Consider the following 16,623-nt stretch of genomic DNA (forward strand, 5'->3'; position numbering starts at 1 on the left):
CTGGAGACGATTTATATAGAGATTCCAGCTGGTTTTCTAGAATTTGCAGAAAGCCTACTCTTACCTAATCCAGCCTTATGGTCTGACCTATAGCGTCAACGACTTCTAGCCTTACTTACTAAGGTTGGATATAACCCCTCTGCATTATAGGTCATACTATTGAAGAAAGCCTTATATGGGCTAAAATAAGGCCCTTGCGAATGGCAGTTACGGTTAAAAGACCTTCTAGTGCAAGAGGGTTTTAAGCCGTTACTTTCTAATGCTGCCGTCTTCTATAATAAAGGAACGCATACCTTTATTATGACCTATATAGATGACTGCTTGATTATCGGTCTAGACCTTAGCTATATTGACCAGCTTAAGGCTAAGTTCCATAAGGTATATGCTATAGAAGACCGAGGACCTGCCTTTTTCTTTCTAGGAGTACAGATTATTAAGGATAAAGAAAAGGGCCTATTATAGCTGCACTAATCGCAATTTATTGCGGAAGTCCTTAAGAAGTTCAATCTTAAGGACGCACGACCGCATCTAATCCCGCTATAGCCCGGTATACTTACTGAGGCTGACGATACGCCGCTGGATGCTAGTAATCAATACTTATTCTAGCAGCTAGTAGGGACATCGATATAGTTAATAATGATATTAAGACCTGACCTTGCCTTTCCGACATAGTACCTATCACAATATATGCAATAGGCTTCTACTATACAGCTTAATGCTGCTAAGGGCGCTTTTCGCTACTTAGCTAGTACGGCTAATACAGCCATTTGTTACCGAGCCGCTAAAGCTACCGTAGTATTAGCTGCATTTTCTAACAGCGATTTTGCTGGATGCCGGCTGACTTCTAAGTCTACTAGTGGTTATCTTACTACCTTAAATGGTAGGCCTATTAGCTGGAGGTTAAAAAGGTCTTCGACTATGGTTTTATCAACGCTTGAAGCCGAGTCTAATGCAATACTTAAGGCAATTCGCAAAATAGAGTGGATATCTAATTTATTTAAAGAAATCCAGGTCGATATTCAACGCCCGATACTACTATACTACGATAACCAAGGGTCTATTTCTAATGCAAATAACCCAAATCAGCATACCCGCACTAAGCATACCTTACTTAAATTCCGGTATATACGTGAGAAGGCCCACGGTGGCCTAGTAAAAATATCTTATTTACCTACGACAGATATACCTGCGGATAGACTCACCAAACCACTTCCAAGCCCGAAATTCCCTATATTTCGGCAGCTATTAGGGCTGCAATCCCTATAGCATCATCATCTTTTTTTCTGATTTTTTACAGGGTTTCTTTCTTTTATTCTAATGCTAGGATTAGCCATATTGCTAATCAGAAGGGGTATTGAAATCAGCGCCTTTTTAGCTGTATTTTGGTACTAGTCTCGCTACCGTACGACGTCTTTACGTTGAGATATCGCGGTGGCTATACTAGGCGCTATAGTAGGGCACAGCGCCCCACAACGCCGATTACAGTGGGCCGCAGCGCCGGTCACGGCACCGGCATAGCGCCCCACAGCCGACCACAGCGGCCGGTCACGGCACCGGCATAGCGCCCCACAGCCGACCACAGCGGCCGGTCACAGCGGGCCACAGGGCCCACAACAGGCGGCGCATTTCTACGGGATTACCAAATAGGCAAACCTTACTAATACCAGCACTTTCGGCCTTCTATATACAGTCACCCGCTACACCGGTCATTTACGGCACACCGATATAGGGCTTCCGGCCCATACAGCAGGCTGTTATAGGGCATCCGGCACACCGCTACAAGCCACTAGGCTTGGTTGGGTAGGCATTGGGTAGGATATTAGGCACAGACTGGGCACAGTTAGGCAGACCGACTTTTCGTCGGTTTTTTTCGCTATTTTTACGGTTTTTCATTATTTTCAACCACTTTTTCAAGATGGTAGAAATATGCCCAAAATTCCCTCTTTCTAGCTAGAATAGTCACCAACAATTAGAATCAGATTTCCCTGACATCTTTGCTCTGGTCAACCTCTTATGCGCTTTAAATCTTTAACCAGCTCTTTGTTTTATTCTGCAACGCCTTGTACGCCACTGTCGGTATCCAGTACATTTCCAACAGTGTTCTGAATCACCATTTTGCAACAATAACACTCTAAGTCTTACACCTAGTAAGACAGCCTATTCTTCCTTCCAGGACCGCGAATATATGCAATTTCTAGCTACCAGCTATAGTGCATAATCTAGTGGGAAAACGCCAACAGATTCTTTACTCTACGATACTAGTTCTACAGTATATATCATCAACAATAAAAAGCACTTTACCTACTTCCAATACTATACCAGAAACAGACCAATCATCAGCATAAGTGGTGGCCTAATTAAGCCTAGTGGGTGGGGCATAGCGCGTTTTACCGTACTACAGGCCACCAACCCACCTCAATAGGGTACTTTAGAGCTAACTAACGCCCTCTTTATACCAGCCTTTAATATTAATATCTTTAGCAGCATTAAATACTATCTAAATTGTGGCAGTATTCAAGGCCAAAGCCTAGTTAACAGCAACAATAAATACATTAGGCTTCTTAATTTTAAGAAGTATAGCTTCTTTTTACAATAAAAAGGGGTAGATTCGCCGTTTTTACACCATACCAGCCACCCGGCTTCATACAGTATCTCAGTCGAATTACCTGCCCTAGCTAACCTAGAAGAATATAAGGAATATCCCCTGCTAAAGGATTTACCTACCCCACTAGCTGACTCGGACTATCCACTAGCTAATTCGCAAGCTACCCCACCAGCTAGTCCTAGTTTTTCAGTAGTACCAATAAAGGCTGCTATTCCCAATACAGCCCAACCACCACAGAGGGCCCCGGTCGCCCTTAACCCAGCCCCAGTCACAATACCAGCTGCTAATACAGAATATTAAAAGCTGCTATTATTAGCCGGACTTTAGCATATCTAGCTTAGGCACATCGGAATCCAACTTTGAAAGAAAACCTATATATCAACCACAGGGTTACCTAATCTTAGTAAAGTAAAGGATTCTAATTTCAACTACATCGCCTATAAAAAGGCAAAGTCAGTTCGGCATTTTATATCAGGGGCTATACCAGACCCGATGCATTATTTGGATATTATAGAAGGTGATATTTTCCAAATTAATCCTCTTCTATACAATAAACGCCCCATTTGCCTTATCTTAGTTAACCGGAAATCACGCTTCTATTAGGTGCATTTACTACCTAATAAGGAAGGGCCCACAGTATTCCCAATATTATAGGGGTTTTTCCAAGGTCTTCAGAATCGCTATAGCAAATCAGCTATTGAATTCCATTATAATAGTGGCAAGGAAATCAATGACGTCATTATAGCCTAGCTAGCTCTCAAAGGCATAGATTTTTTAACCTCTTCCCCTTATATTTATAAGCAAAATAGGTTAGCAGAACGCTCTATACGGGTCATTATTAACCGACTTAAAGCTATTATACTTTAGTCTCGGTTACCTTCTTACCTTTAGTCTACAGTTATTCTTAGTATTACTACCTTAGTAAATCTAATAGTAATTACAAACCGTTCCTCGTCACCTTTCGAAGAATTAAAGAAGGACTTTCCGGAAATTACGCACTACCACCTACCCGACCTTATTAGCTTCAGGGCTATTAATGCGGCTATAAAGGTGCTAATCCCTCCAGAAAAACAGGTCATTAGCCATAAGCTAGCCCCCCAGACCGAGTCAGGTAGGTTACTAGCTACGCTAGGTAATAGCACCTACCTCGTCTACATCCCATATCGCCGGGTCGTCACCAAGACCTCTTTTATTACTTTCACCTACCAAAATAAAGGTATAGGCCCTATTTTAAGTGGCCTAAAGGGCACTTTTAATTTCTAACCGCCTTCTAATTCAGAGGGGGTAAACATCGACTAAATTACTCTAGAAGAGCCTATTTAGAAATCGCCTCGCCTAAATATACCTATTTCAGGCTTAGCCGAGGGCATAGGCCTACCACAAGCCACGGATCCAATACAGCCTATAGGCCCACCACAACCAATAGGCCTAATACAGCATACAGATCCACTATAATCAGCAGGCCTACTATAACTAATAGGCCTGCTACAACTAGTGGGCCTATCAATTAGCCCGCCACAGTACTCTATAATATTTCCTAGCAATTCGCCGTCTTTCGATTCCAAATCGCTTCAGCCTAACTTAGCTTTTTAGCTTAGGCAAGACGGTCCTTTTTCACCAGCTAAGGAATTTACGCCTTTTTCCTATATAAAAAGGCTGCAAATACTAGGAAATACAGAAAGTTCTCATCACTAAAAATCTCAATCTTAGAGATTTTCTAAATCCATCACAAAAGTAGGCATGACCTACATAAGTGAAAATTCTAACTTGCCCCACATAATAAATTTTCAATAGTCCGAATCTTAAAGCCCTATACACACTAATTTTCTACGACTTTCTAATACAACAGATTCTGCCTTTTCGCCCGGCTTCCTAGTAAATACAGTATTTCGCTATAGTAAAACGCTGCCTACACTAGAATATCTAAAATTCGAGAGTCTAAATATCGCCTTAAATAAGAGACTATAGGAGAAAATATTTCGAGTATCAGAAAAGGTGCCTATTTAGCCATACTAAGTTAGGGCTATTAGGGGTAGAATTCGAGGAAGAATACCATAGATACGAGACGTATAAAGTATCCTAGGTTATAAATACTATAGGTCACTTTTGGACCTACAGACTAACGACCAACAGTCTGACTAATAGTCTGACCTACAGACTAACTAATAGGGTGCTTTCCCACCCACCCAGCCGAAAAACGACTAGATTTTCGGATACTTAGGCAGCCCCCCAGAGGCTTCCATATAGGATTTCCACCCTTCCTATGCCTTTTACCAACAAATGCACGATATCTGCTGTAAGGTAAAGGCTGTAAAACGGGCCCCAGAAGGTGTGCCTAATAGCTGGAAGGAAGTCTTACATAACCTACATAAGGATAGCTAGGTTAAAGCCTTATTTTCGGAATTCAAGCAATTAATTGATTTAAATATCTTCCAATTTATTCCTAAGACTAATATTCCTACTAGTAGGAAAATATTGCGTAACCGCCCTATTTTTCGCATTAAGAAAGATACAAATAATAACCCGGTTAAATATAAGGCACGATTAGTTATTAAAGGCTTTATACAGGTATCTAGGCAAGACTTTACGGAGACCTATGCCTCTACTTCGATCCCACTAATATAGAGGATTATCCTTGCTCTTACTACTGCAAACAATTAGGAAATAGAGCAGATCGACTTTATTAGTGCCTTTCTAAATAGTGAACTACTAGAGACGATTTATATAGAGATTCTAGCTAGTTTTCTAGAATTTGCAAAAAGCCTACTCTTACCTAACCTAGCCTTATAGTCTAACTAGTAGCATTATCGACTTCTAGCCTTACTTACTAAGGTTGGATATAACCCCTCTGCATTATAGGTCATACTATTAAAGAAAGCCTTATATAGGCTAAAATAAGGCCCTCGCGAGTGGCAGTTATAGTTAAAAGACCTTCTAGTGCAAGAGGGTTTTAAGCCATTACTTTCTAATACTGCCGTCTTCTATAATAAAGGAACGCATACCTTTATTATGACCTATATGGATGACTACTTGATTATCGGTCTGGACCTTAGCTATATTGACCAGCTTAAGGCTAAGTTCCATAAGGTATATACTATAGAAGACCGAAGACCTGCCTCCTTCTTTCTAAGAGTGCAGATTATTAGGGATAGAGAAAAGGGCCTATTATAGCTGCACCAATCGCAATTTATTGCAGAAGTCCTTAAGAAATTCAACCTTAAGGACGCACAACCGCATCTAATCCCGCTACAGCCCGGTATACTTACTAAGGCTGACGATACGCCACTAGATGCTAATAATCAATACTTATTCCAGCAGCTGGTAGGGATATCGATATGGTTGATAATGATATTAAGACCTAACCTTACCTTTCCAATATAATACCTATCACGATATATACAACAGGCTTCCACTACACAGCTTAATACTACTAAGGGCGCTTTTCGCTACTTAGCTAGTACAGCAAATACAGCCATTTATTACCGAGCCGCTAAAGCTACTGTAGTATTAGCTGCATTTTCTAATAGCGATTTTGCTAGGTGCCGGCTGACTTTAAAGTCCACTAGTAGTTATCTTACTACCTTAAATGGTGGACCTATTAGCTGGAGGTTAAAACGGTCTTCGACTGTAGTTTTATCAATACTTAAAGCCGAGTCTGATGCAATGCTTAAGGCGCTTCGCGAAGTAGAATAGATATCTAATTTATTTAAAGAAATCCAGGTCGATATTCAACGCCCGATACCACTATACTGCGATAACCAAGGGTCTATTTCTAATGCAAATAACCCAAATCAGCATACCCACACTAAGCATACCTTGCTTAAATTCCGGTATATACATAAGAAGGCCCACGGTAGCCTAGTAAAAATATCTTATTTACCCACGATAGATATGCCTGCGGATAGACTTACCAAACCACTCCCAAGCCCGAAATTCCCCATATTTCGGCAATTATTAGGGCTGCAATCCCTATAATTTTTTTCTTCTTTTTTATAGGACTTCTCTCTTTTATTCTAACGCTAGGATTAGCCATATTGCTAATCAGAGGGGGTGTTAAAATCAACGCCTTTTTAGCTATATTTTAGTACTAGTCTCGCCACCATACGACGTTTCTGCGTTGAGATATCGCGGTGGCTATACCAGGCGCTATGGTGGGGCACAGCGCCCTACAACGCCGATTACAGTGGGCCACAGCGCCGGTCACGGCACCGGCACAGCGCCCCACAGCCGGCCACAGCGGCCGGTCACAGCGGGCCACAGGGCCCACAACAGGCGGCGCATTTCTACGGGATTACCAAATGGGCAAACCAGCACTTTCGGCCTTCTACATACAGTCACCCGCTACACCGGTCATTTACGGCAGACCGATATAGGGCTTCCGGCCCGTACGGCAGGCTATTATAGGGCATCCGGCACACCGCTATAAGCCACTGGGCTTGGTTGGGTATGCACTGGGTAGGATATTGGGCAGACCGACTTTTCGTCGGGTTTTTCGCTATTTTTGCGGTTTTTCATTATTTTCAACCACTTTTTCAAGATGGTAGAAATATACCCAAAATTCCCTCTTTCTAGCTAGAATAGTCACCAACAATTAGAATCAGATTTCCCTAACATCTTTACTCTGGTCAACCCCGTGTGTGCATTTTTAATCTTTAACCAGCTTGTTTTATTCTGCAACGCCTTGTACGCCACTGTCGGTACTTAGTATACTTTCTAATAGTGTTCTGAGTCACCATTTTGCAACATAAAGTATATTGCCTTAAGCTAGATATACTTCGATAGGCGATTAGTAATAACTATAAGGAATTATGGGTCGGATGCATTATATGCGGGAAGATCTATTATAAAGTCAATAGAAATCTGCGACTAAAATCGGTCTAGGATAGGTAATAACTATAGTAGGCCTTAGCGCAATTATCGGCTCTTATATACCCTATAGTATTAGCAATTCCGGATATATCTTACTACCGCTAAAGATATATTATCGAAGTAGTAGTCTCGATATAATAATTAGAATATAGTATTCTTCCCTAGATGGCCTATAGTGGGTGATTTATAGTATTGCTATATAACTATAGTAGTTAGGGGTTTAAAAAAAGGGAGCTATATTTGCCTCTAGTAGAGAAGCGTACTATAGGCATTTAGGGTATAATTTATAATTTATTCTTTTATCGAAGCCTTAGTTGGAAAGTATCTTTCGCCTATCGCTATTACTACCTAATATACCCTATACGTTTTATCTTTAGCTATAGCCTAATCCTAGAGTGCCTAAAGGTAGGAATCGGCGAAAATACATAAGCTATTAGGTAAGCTAAATCCTAAAGGTATAATTATAGGAACCGGTTTAGTAATTAAGTCTAGGTAGAATACTAAAATCGATAATAATTTTAAGATCTAGTTAATCTTTAGTATTATATTACCGGCTTTTTATTCCCATCGAGATAGCACATTAGGGTATTAAGCCTATAACCCTGGCTTATACTAGAGATAGAAATTAAAGAGTGTTAGTATTTCGGCCTATTTAGCCTGCTATTCTAATATCTTATAGGGTTAAGCAAAATACTCTAGATTCTTATAGTCCGTAAGAATAGTAAATAGGGAGGCTATTAATCAGAGTTTAACTAACTACGCCTTAAGATAAAAGATAATAGTAAAAAGCTCCTTATCGTAAATTATATAATTCTATTTAGCATCTATTAGGTATATAGAATAATATATAATAGGGTAGAGGATTCTATCCTCCCTAATTTAAGAGAGGTAGCTACTAAAAGTAGTACTAAAGCTATCTACTTTAAGAATTGTCTCCTTATTAGGGTCCTATTAAGCGAGAACTAGGTATAAGATAAAGCAATACTTAAATGCTTAGAATGCCTCTTCTTCTTTATCTAACTATTAAAAGGGAATCCCCTTCTTTATTAATTTAACTAAAGGTTCGGCGAATCGGGAGAAATTAAAGATAAAATCATAATAAAAATTTATAAAGCTAAAGAAGCTTTAGACCCCTTTTAGTTTTATAAGGGCTTTTTAGTTTTAAATAGCCTTAATCTTTTTAGGATTTAGGCGGATCTCTTTTCTTACCGTTATAATATAACCTAGATAATGGACTTCTATTATAGTAAAATTATACTTCTCTAAGTCTAGGTTAAAACTAGCATCCTAAAGTCATCGAAGTATATCTTTAATGCATCCTATATAGTCCTTTTGCGATCCTAAGGTATAAATAAAGATATTATTAAGATATATAATCGCAAAATCCCTAAGTATATTTCCTAAAGCCCTATTAATATATCGTTAGAATATTATAAGAGCTCTAGTAAGGCTAAAAGGTATAATAAGCTACTTAAAGAGGCCGAATTATATGCGAAATACAGTAAGGTATTTATCGCCTTCTATAATATAGATTTTATAGAATGCTATATATATATCGACTTTAGTAAACTATTTCGCCTAGGATAAAGATCGTAAGGTCTCTTTAATTAGTAGGAGGGGGTATTGGTCTTAAGCTATAATTTTATTTAGGGCTTAGTAATCTATACAAAAATACCACCTTTTATTCTTTTTCTTAGCTAAAAGGACTAAAGCTACTGCTAATAAGGAGCTTACCTAAATCTATCCCTTATCTATAAAGTTAGTTACCTATCTCTAAACCTTAAGAAGCTAATCCTATAGTATATTATATAATAGGCCCTAAGGTAGGTCTAATATGCTTCTATCCGGGGCCTTCTTAAGCTAAATATAATAGTCTAATATACTTTAGTATAGAGGAAGGCCAGAGGCTTTTTCCTTATTAAATAGGTCGCTAAATTGCTATAATTCTAGGGATAGCCCCTATAGCTTCTATAGAGATAGTATAGGGTCCTAATATAGCGGAAGCATAATACAGAGAATATATATTATCTCTTATAGGCTTATAGTAATAAAAGAGGTCGATTAGTCTTTAGAATGCTTTACCTATTAGAGTATACTATAGAAGACTAAACTAAGAATATTAACCGCAGTAGGGCTAGACTATTATACTACTAATTTCTAGATAATAAGATTGCCTACCGCTTTAATCTATATCTAACGTCATTTCGCTTGCAATATAATATTGCGGTATTCTATTTAAAGGAGACCTAAAATAATATTATAGGTAAGGCCTAGGATTATATAAAGTATAACCGTAAAAGGCTAGCTATTAATATTAATATCTATACGAACGATATATATAATAGAGGAAGTCGCTTCCTTATATTCCCCTAAATAGCTCTAAATCTCTACTATCGTTCCGATTTTCCTATATTATAGTAGGCAGATAGGTTAGAGACCTAACAATTATACCGTTTTTTCGCTTATAGCACTATAGCAATTATAATCCGAGTCGATTAAGGTATTAATAAAAATATAAGATTTATATAATATCGGTATTAAAAAGGGGTGCCTATTTATATATTTTATAATCTCTTTTATCTCTTTTATATAGAGTCCTTTTTATAATTAATTAGGGTTTTAGGCGTATACTTTAAGCCCTCTTATAAGATTAAGCTTAAAGGCTAGTCTTTTCCCTAAGAATTATTACTATTATTATCTTTAGCGGCCTAAGAGTCTACTATAGCTACCTTAACTATTCCTAGTCTACAGGCCTTTTGCAAATAGTATTTCTATATATAGTAGGTAGAAGTATTATAATAAAGATAAAAGTCCTTCTCCTATTGCTTATTAAAGACCTCCTATAAGACCTATTCGGCTATATATTACTTACTCTTTAAAGTAAGCTGGTTAATACCTATTATCTATATATTACCCTCTGCGTCCTAGTTATTATTTTATTAATTATAAGGAGGATTAGGGTAGCGCCTAATAGTTAGGCTAATCTTAAAATTAATAGCAATTTAACGATAGCGGTCGACTACTATATAGTAGTTATTATAAGAGACCCTAAGTCCGATAATCTTATCGGCTATCCTAATATTTAATACAGAACGGAGGTATTTAAGTTTTACTTCTTTAGGCTAGCTAATTCCTCCTATAAGCGTTAGTTTTTCTTTAAATCAGACGAAAAAAGCGGTAAAAGGTTCTTTAGGGCCTTAGTATAAAAAGTGCTTAAGTTTAGTAATTATATAGTCTTATCGATATAAATCCTTAAAGAGACATTAGAGGTATTTAAAGAATTTTACTATATTATAATCGCAGGCTTTACTATTTTTAAAAAAGGCTGCAATTTATAATTAGACTATAGAAAATAGGTTTTAGAAGATAAATATCTACTGCATCTTTTCGTCCCTAATAAAATCCTTATCGACTTCGAGCTTATATTGCATAAAGGTTCGCTAGGCGGTAAATATTATCTTTTTGCCGTTAAAGGGGTCCCCCATCGGGATCGGCTTATACTTAGGTTAGGTATAAGCCGCATTAAGAGTAATAGGGGGGATAGGTCTGCCCTATTATATTACTAAGACCAATTAGTATTCCGGTTAGGGTTTACTCGCCTACTCTGCAAGATAAGCCTATAAAGAGTTTATCTATAATTAAATCTATTATATGCCTTCGGAAAGTTACTATATTTAGGTGTGTATATTACGTCGGGGGCGCTACTGCCCCGTACTATCTGCCCCCGTTTTATTGGGCGCGCTCATTTCAATATCGTATAACGCTTGCATTATTAGTTCCATAATATAGAGTTATAATAGTAAGACTGAGAGAGTCTATTTAAATATAATGGACTAACCCTAGGGCGATTGCGAATAGGCATTAATAATATATATTAAATAGACTAAAGAGGAAGGAAAAGGATCTAAATAGGAACCTTCTATCTAGTCTATTTATATCCCGATTATAATATATATCGGAGTCTTAGTATAGTCCCGTAACTCTATCTATTGCCCTTCTTAGGCTAGACGCAGGCGCAGCCCGAGTCCTAGCCATATTATAGCGCGGGCGTAGCCCGAGCCCGTAACAGATTATAATATATATAGTATCGTTTCTATATAGCTAAGCGTAATATAAGAAGAAGGAATAATATAATCCCTATTAATATAAAAGAGGAAGTATATAGATAGCTATTCTTCCCCTAAAAAAAAGATAAGACTGGATTTATATCTAGCGAATAATCTCTAGCAAATAATAAATCTCTTTTTATAATCTAATTAATTATATAATAACGATTTTAATATATAGAGCTATTATATAGCATTCGTAGTAATCAATACTTACTATAATAAGAAGAATAGGGTATCTAATAAAAACCTTCTATAATTAGAAAAGCCTAATATTAAGGATCTACCTAAACCCCCTAATTATTAGTATAAGATATTATACTATCTAATACGCGCTTAATTTATTAAGGTAGCGCATAAAGAAGTAAACGCCTTATAATAATACGGCACTTAGAAGGAAATCGAGCATAGAAATGCCTATTCTATACCCTTACTATTTAAATAGGTCTTTATATATAAGACCGATAAAAATAACACTCTTACAAAGTATAAAGCCAGAATATATATATAGGGCGATAAATAGGAATACTTAATTATCGATCAAATATATATAGCAACTCTAGTAGCATATACTTTTAGGGTATTTATCGCTTTAGCGGCATACTTTAACCTTAAAATAAAGCAATTTGATATAAAGAATACTTTCCTCTATACTAAATATAGGGAAAATATAGAACCTATAATATATAAGCTACCTAACGGTTTTAAACGCATAGGAATATATATAAAATTACTTAGAGCTCTATATAGCCTTAGAGACTCTCTAAAACTATAATTTAAGGAATTAAGCCGCATTCTAATAAAATATAGGCTTAAATCAAGTAAAGAAGAGCCTTATATCTTTTATATAGAATTATAGGATATAATCTTTATCTTCTTTATTAATAATATTCTTATCGCTTTTTATAAAAATATAGTAAAAGCAGTAGAAAAGATTATTAAGGAACTAAAGGAAGTATACGATTTAGATAATAAAAGCGATGCCTAATATTTCCTAGGTATTTAAATCATTAAAGATAGGCCTTAATATTATATTTATTTAAATTATGCTATATATATTAGGAAGATAAGCGAAAAATTTAATTAAATAGGTAAAGGAATATTCCCTCTAATACTAATAATAATTATAGAGCTTTCTCCCTTTCAAGAAGAAACTTAGAAAGAAAATATATATATATTTTAAATAAAGATTAGCTTTATTCTTTATATAGCGATTATAATAAGACTAGATATAGCCTATACGGCAGCCAAATTATATTAATTTATAACCAACCCTAGCCCTAAGCACTATAAAGCTATTAATCGAGCTATTAGATATCTCGCTATAACTAAGCACCTTACGTTATACTATAGCGGTAGCGCTAAGATATAGTCTATATAAATCTCAAGCGATACTTTTTATATAGACGATATTACTACTTAGAGATCTTTCTAAGGATATATAATTAAACTCTTCGGCAGACCTATTATATAGAAAAAAGCAATATATCAACCTATAGTAATAATATTAACTACTAAAGCTAAACTACTTACTTTATAGTAAGTAGCAAAGGAGACTATAGCATTAAAGCGCCTTTTTAAGGATTTACGCTTTTAAATTAATAGGAATTAGACCATTAGTTATAACAATTAATAGACAATTCGCTTAATCATTTGCGATATAAAATGCATTAATACTAAATTAAGATATATTAATATATATAATTTATAGTTAAAATAGGAGTACCACCGAGGTAGCTTTTAGATATTATACCTCCTAATAGCGGAAATACCATCTAATAGATTTATAAAGGCATTTAATAGATAAAAATTCAAATACTTTTAAGGAATACTTAATATAATAGATATATATATATAACCGTATATTTACAATATTAAGACGGCATATCCAAGTAGTTACTTTATAATATAGATAGAGGGGGGCCTAAGATATATTAGCCTATAAGAATAATAATATATAGTGCCCCCCCCTCTTTTAGTAAAATATTAATCAAGGCAAATATAATATATAAAGCGATAAATAAAGTAAAGTAAAGCGAAAATAAGTAAACTATCTACCTAAGCAACTCGGCGAATTGCCTAAAGAGGTCCCTTACTTTAGCTTTCCTCTCTTTATCTATTATTAGCGCGCCTTTAGTAGTAGTATTAGCCCTCCTAATAATAGGAGCTTCCCTATATACTAAGTTAGGCTCGGCAATAAGGCAAAGTTATAGCCGAATTAATATTCGGCACTAATCGTATAACTGCTTAAGTATTATTATTTAAGCAAATAATATATATAAAAGATAGCTTACCTTTTTATCCCCTTCGTCTTTAATATATAATATCTATATAATAAGGGGAACTAACGATAGATAATTAGCTATTATTAGCAATAAATAATACATTAAAGTAAATATTAAGCTTACTAAGGCCGATAAGGGTGATTCCCTGCCTTATACGCTATATAGTATTAAGAGCGATTATTACTCTCTTAATAAGGCCTATAGTTACCCTTACTAGTAGTAATCGTATAAATATACCCTTTATAAGGGATTACTTAATAAATGCCTAGTTTAGGCTATATAGGCTATAATAGCATAATTAGTTATAAAATGTATTTACTAATAAATAATAGTGCTAGGAAGTTTTTATTTAAGCTACCTTTGGCTTAGCAGAAGAAGCCCTAGCCGAAGCCTATTGCTTTAACTTTCTCACTAGAGAATACTTATAAGCTTCCGCAGGCAGAGGGGGCTATAAGTCTCTTACTAAAAGCTTATCTATCAGAGGCAAGCCTAGCAATAGTATATTAAGGGAAGTATCGCTAATACCTTTACGATATTTAAACTCGGTCGAAATACCTAATTCTTTCGCATAAATAGTAGCGGCAGTAATAGCGGCACTCTACTTCGACGAAGAAGTAGTACTAAGGTCCACCCTAATATCTACTCTAAACGCTAAAGCATTATACTTAGGCTACTTGCCCTCTCTAGCCGTAGTAGTCCTATTATGCAAACGGACTATAGTAATAACGATTAAAATGTAGGATATAATTGTAATAATTAGTATTATTAAATAAGAAAGAAAGGTAGGAAAAGAGTATTTTTAAGTATACTAATATATAGAGCCAAGGGTAGGTCTAGCATAATAAAAGCTTACTTTACTATTATTCGGCCCTTTAACTAGATAGCTTCTTACTTTCGCTTAATAATACAGTAAAATACCAAAGTTTTAAGTTTTTGTGTGCAGTTAAGCCTGCTTAATAGCTTTATTTTATGTAGGTATAACTAGAGGATATATCGCACTATAGCGGAGGCACTACCACCGCTCTACTAGAGCTAGTCCACTTATTTATATAATGCGTAGTAAAGGCCACGTATGACTTATGCGTAAGTCCTTACTAGATAGGCCTTTAGCGCAGTTCTCTTTTATTTTATATGCACTATCCTATATGTATGCTAGATATGCTATAGAGTACTATATATAGGAGCATACATCGCCCTTGCTTAGGTAGTAATTAAGGGCTATTATGCACCTTTGCTAGTGAGCCCCGCACACCGCGATAACTTATCCCGTCCGCAATTCGGCATGGAACATGGCAAGCCCCGTACTTACGCGCTAAACCACATTCATCGCGCACAAGCGACTCCCCTCACACAACCCATCAAAAACTTCCCTCAGCCCCACCATCACGAAAGCTCTCCACGACAACACTTCCCCCTCCTCAACGTCCAGCCAAGATCGCCTCCGATCTCGAAAAGGAAACAGGCAAAAAAAAAAAAAATGAACGGCGAAGACCCGCCCGAGCGGCCCGACTACATTACCAACATCATCAATGGTCTCGAGCGCTATAATCCCGAGGCTGTCAGTAGCTTGGAGACCTATCTGCAGGAGCAATGTGAACAAAAGTTTTGCGACTCGAATGCCAACCGGACCTTGCTCAAACTGTGCGTATGGCTTCTTTCCTTACCCGCTTACAGGCGCATTGCTCGCTTGGGCATCTCTTTGGATCTTGGTGGGACTGCATGATGATACATTTGTCAACGTTTCCTATTGCCTGACAGCGGCAATGTGATCACACCCCGCCCGCGCATGTGAAGTCAGCAATATAAGCTATATCTTAAGAGTGCCCTGGACAAGCGGATCCTGTTTTCCCATCACTCTTTGGGGGGGCGAGGTGGAACCCCAAGAACATCTCTTGCTGACTCAATGTGCTGCGCTCGCTTAGGTATCAGCTGAACCCCGATCGATTGAAGGATGAGGTCGTCACAAACATTCTCGTCAAGGCCATGACCTTGTTCCCCTCGCCGCAATTCTCTCTAGCCCTGCACCTCGTCAATCCTTCCGCCGTGGTCTCTGGTGAGCTCCACGAAGCTGTAACCAAGTTGCGCTCTCTGAACTCGCAGCTTGAGGGAGCCCAGTACGCTCAGTTCTGGGCTTCCGTTGATGGAGACGATCTGTGCGCAGACTTGATCGCCGATATCTCCGGTTTCGAGGACGTTATCCGACACCGCATCGCGCTACTCGTGTCTCAGGCCTTCCGAGAGCTCAAGCTCACCCATCTCGAGTCGTGGCTGGGTCTGAGCGAGGACGCCACTCGCAAGTTTGTCACCGATGCTGCTGGCTGGACTGTCGACGGAGATGGCAATATCAAAGTCCCCTCGAACCCCGACAATGAGGCCAAGAAGGCCGAGATTCGTGAGGATGTCAATGTTGAGCAGTTTTCGAGAGTGATTCGCCGATCATGGGAGGACACTCTGTAAAAGCAGAACGGGGATACGAAGCATCACATGATTGATTAGGACCACGACGTAGAATAAAAAAGGATCGGGAACGTGTTGGGGACGTTATGGGGATGAGGATGAAGAAATCACCAAATGCCACGAGTGTGATATCGGCTAGCGTGATGGTATTGGCAGGAAGCACAGGCTAAAAAGAGAGGTGTGGAGGAAGACCCCAACCAGGGCGTTACCATCGGACATATATCATGGAGATAGCCGTGTCGAGATCTGCTAAACTCAGCGCAGAACCATGTCTTCAAGACCAATCTGCTGTTGTTTCAGT

The 16,623-nt window shown here is 37.6% G+C and overlaps 1 protein-coding gene across 1 annotated transcript; it reads left to right on the forward strand.

The window, feature by feature from the left end:
• Positions 1 to 15,342: 15,342 nt before the first annotated feature.
• UV8b_01380 (uncharacterized protein) lies at positions 15,343 to 16,322 on the forward strand (the record flags this gene model as incomplete). Its single annotated transcript, XM_043138878.1, has 2 exons — positions 15,343 to 15,506; positions 15,788 to 16,322. 2 exons carry the CDS (start codon positions 15,343 to 15,345, stop codon positions 16,320 to 16,322), a joined length of 699 nt encoding a protein of 232 aa, XP_042994812.1.
• Between the last annotated feature and the right edge of the window lie 301 nt (positions 16,323 to 16,623).

This window comes from Ustilaginoidea virens, chromosome 1 (assembly GCF_000687475.1).
Source record: "Ustilaginoidea virens chromosome 1, complete sequence".
Taxonomy (NCBI): Eukaryota; Fungi; Ascomycota; class Sordariomycetes; order Hypocreales; family Clavicipitaceae; genus Ustilaginoidea; species Ustilaginoidea virens.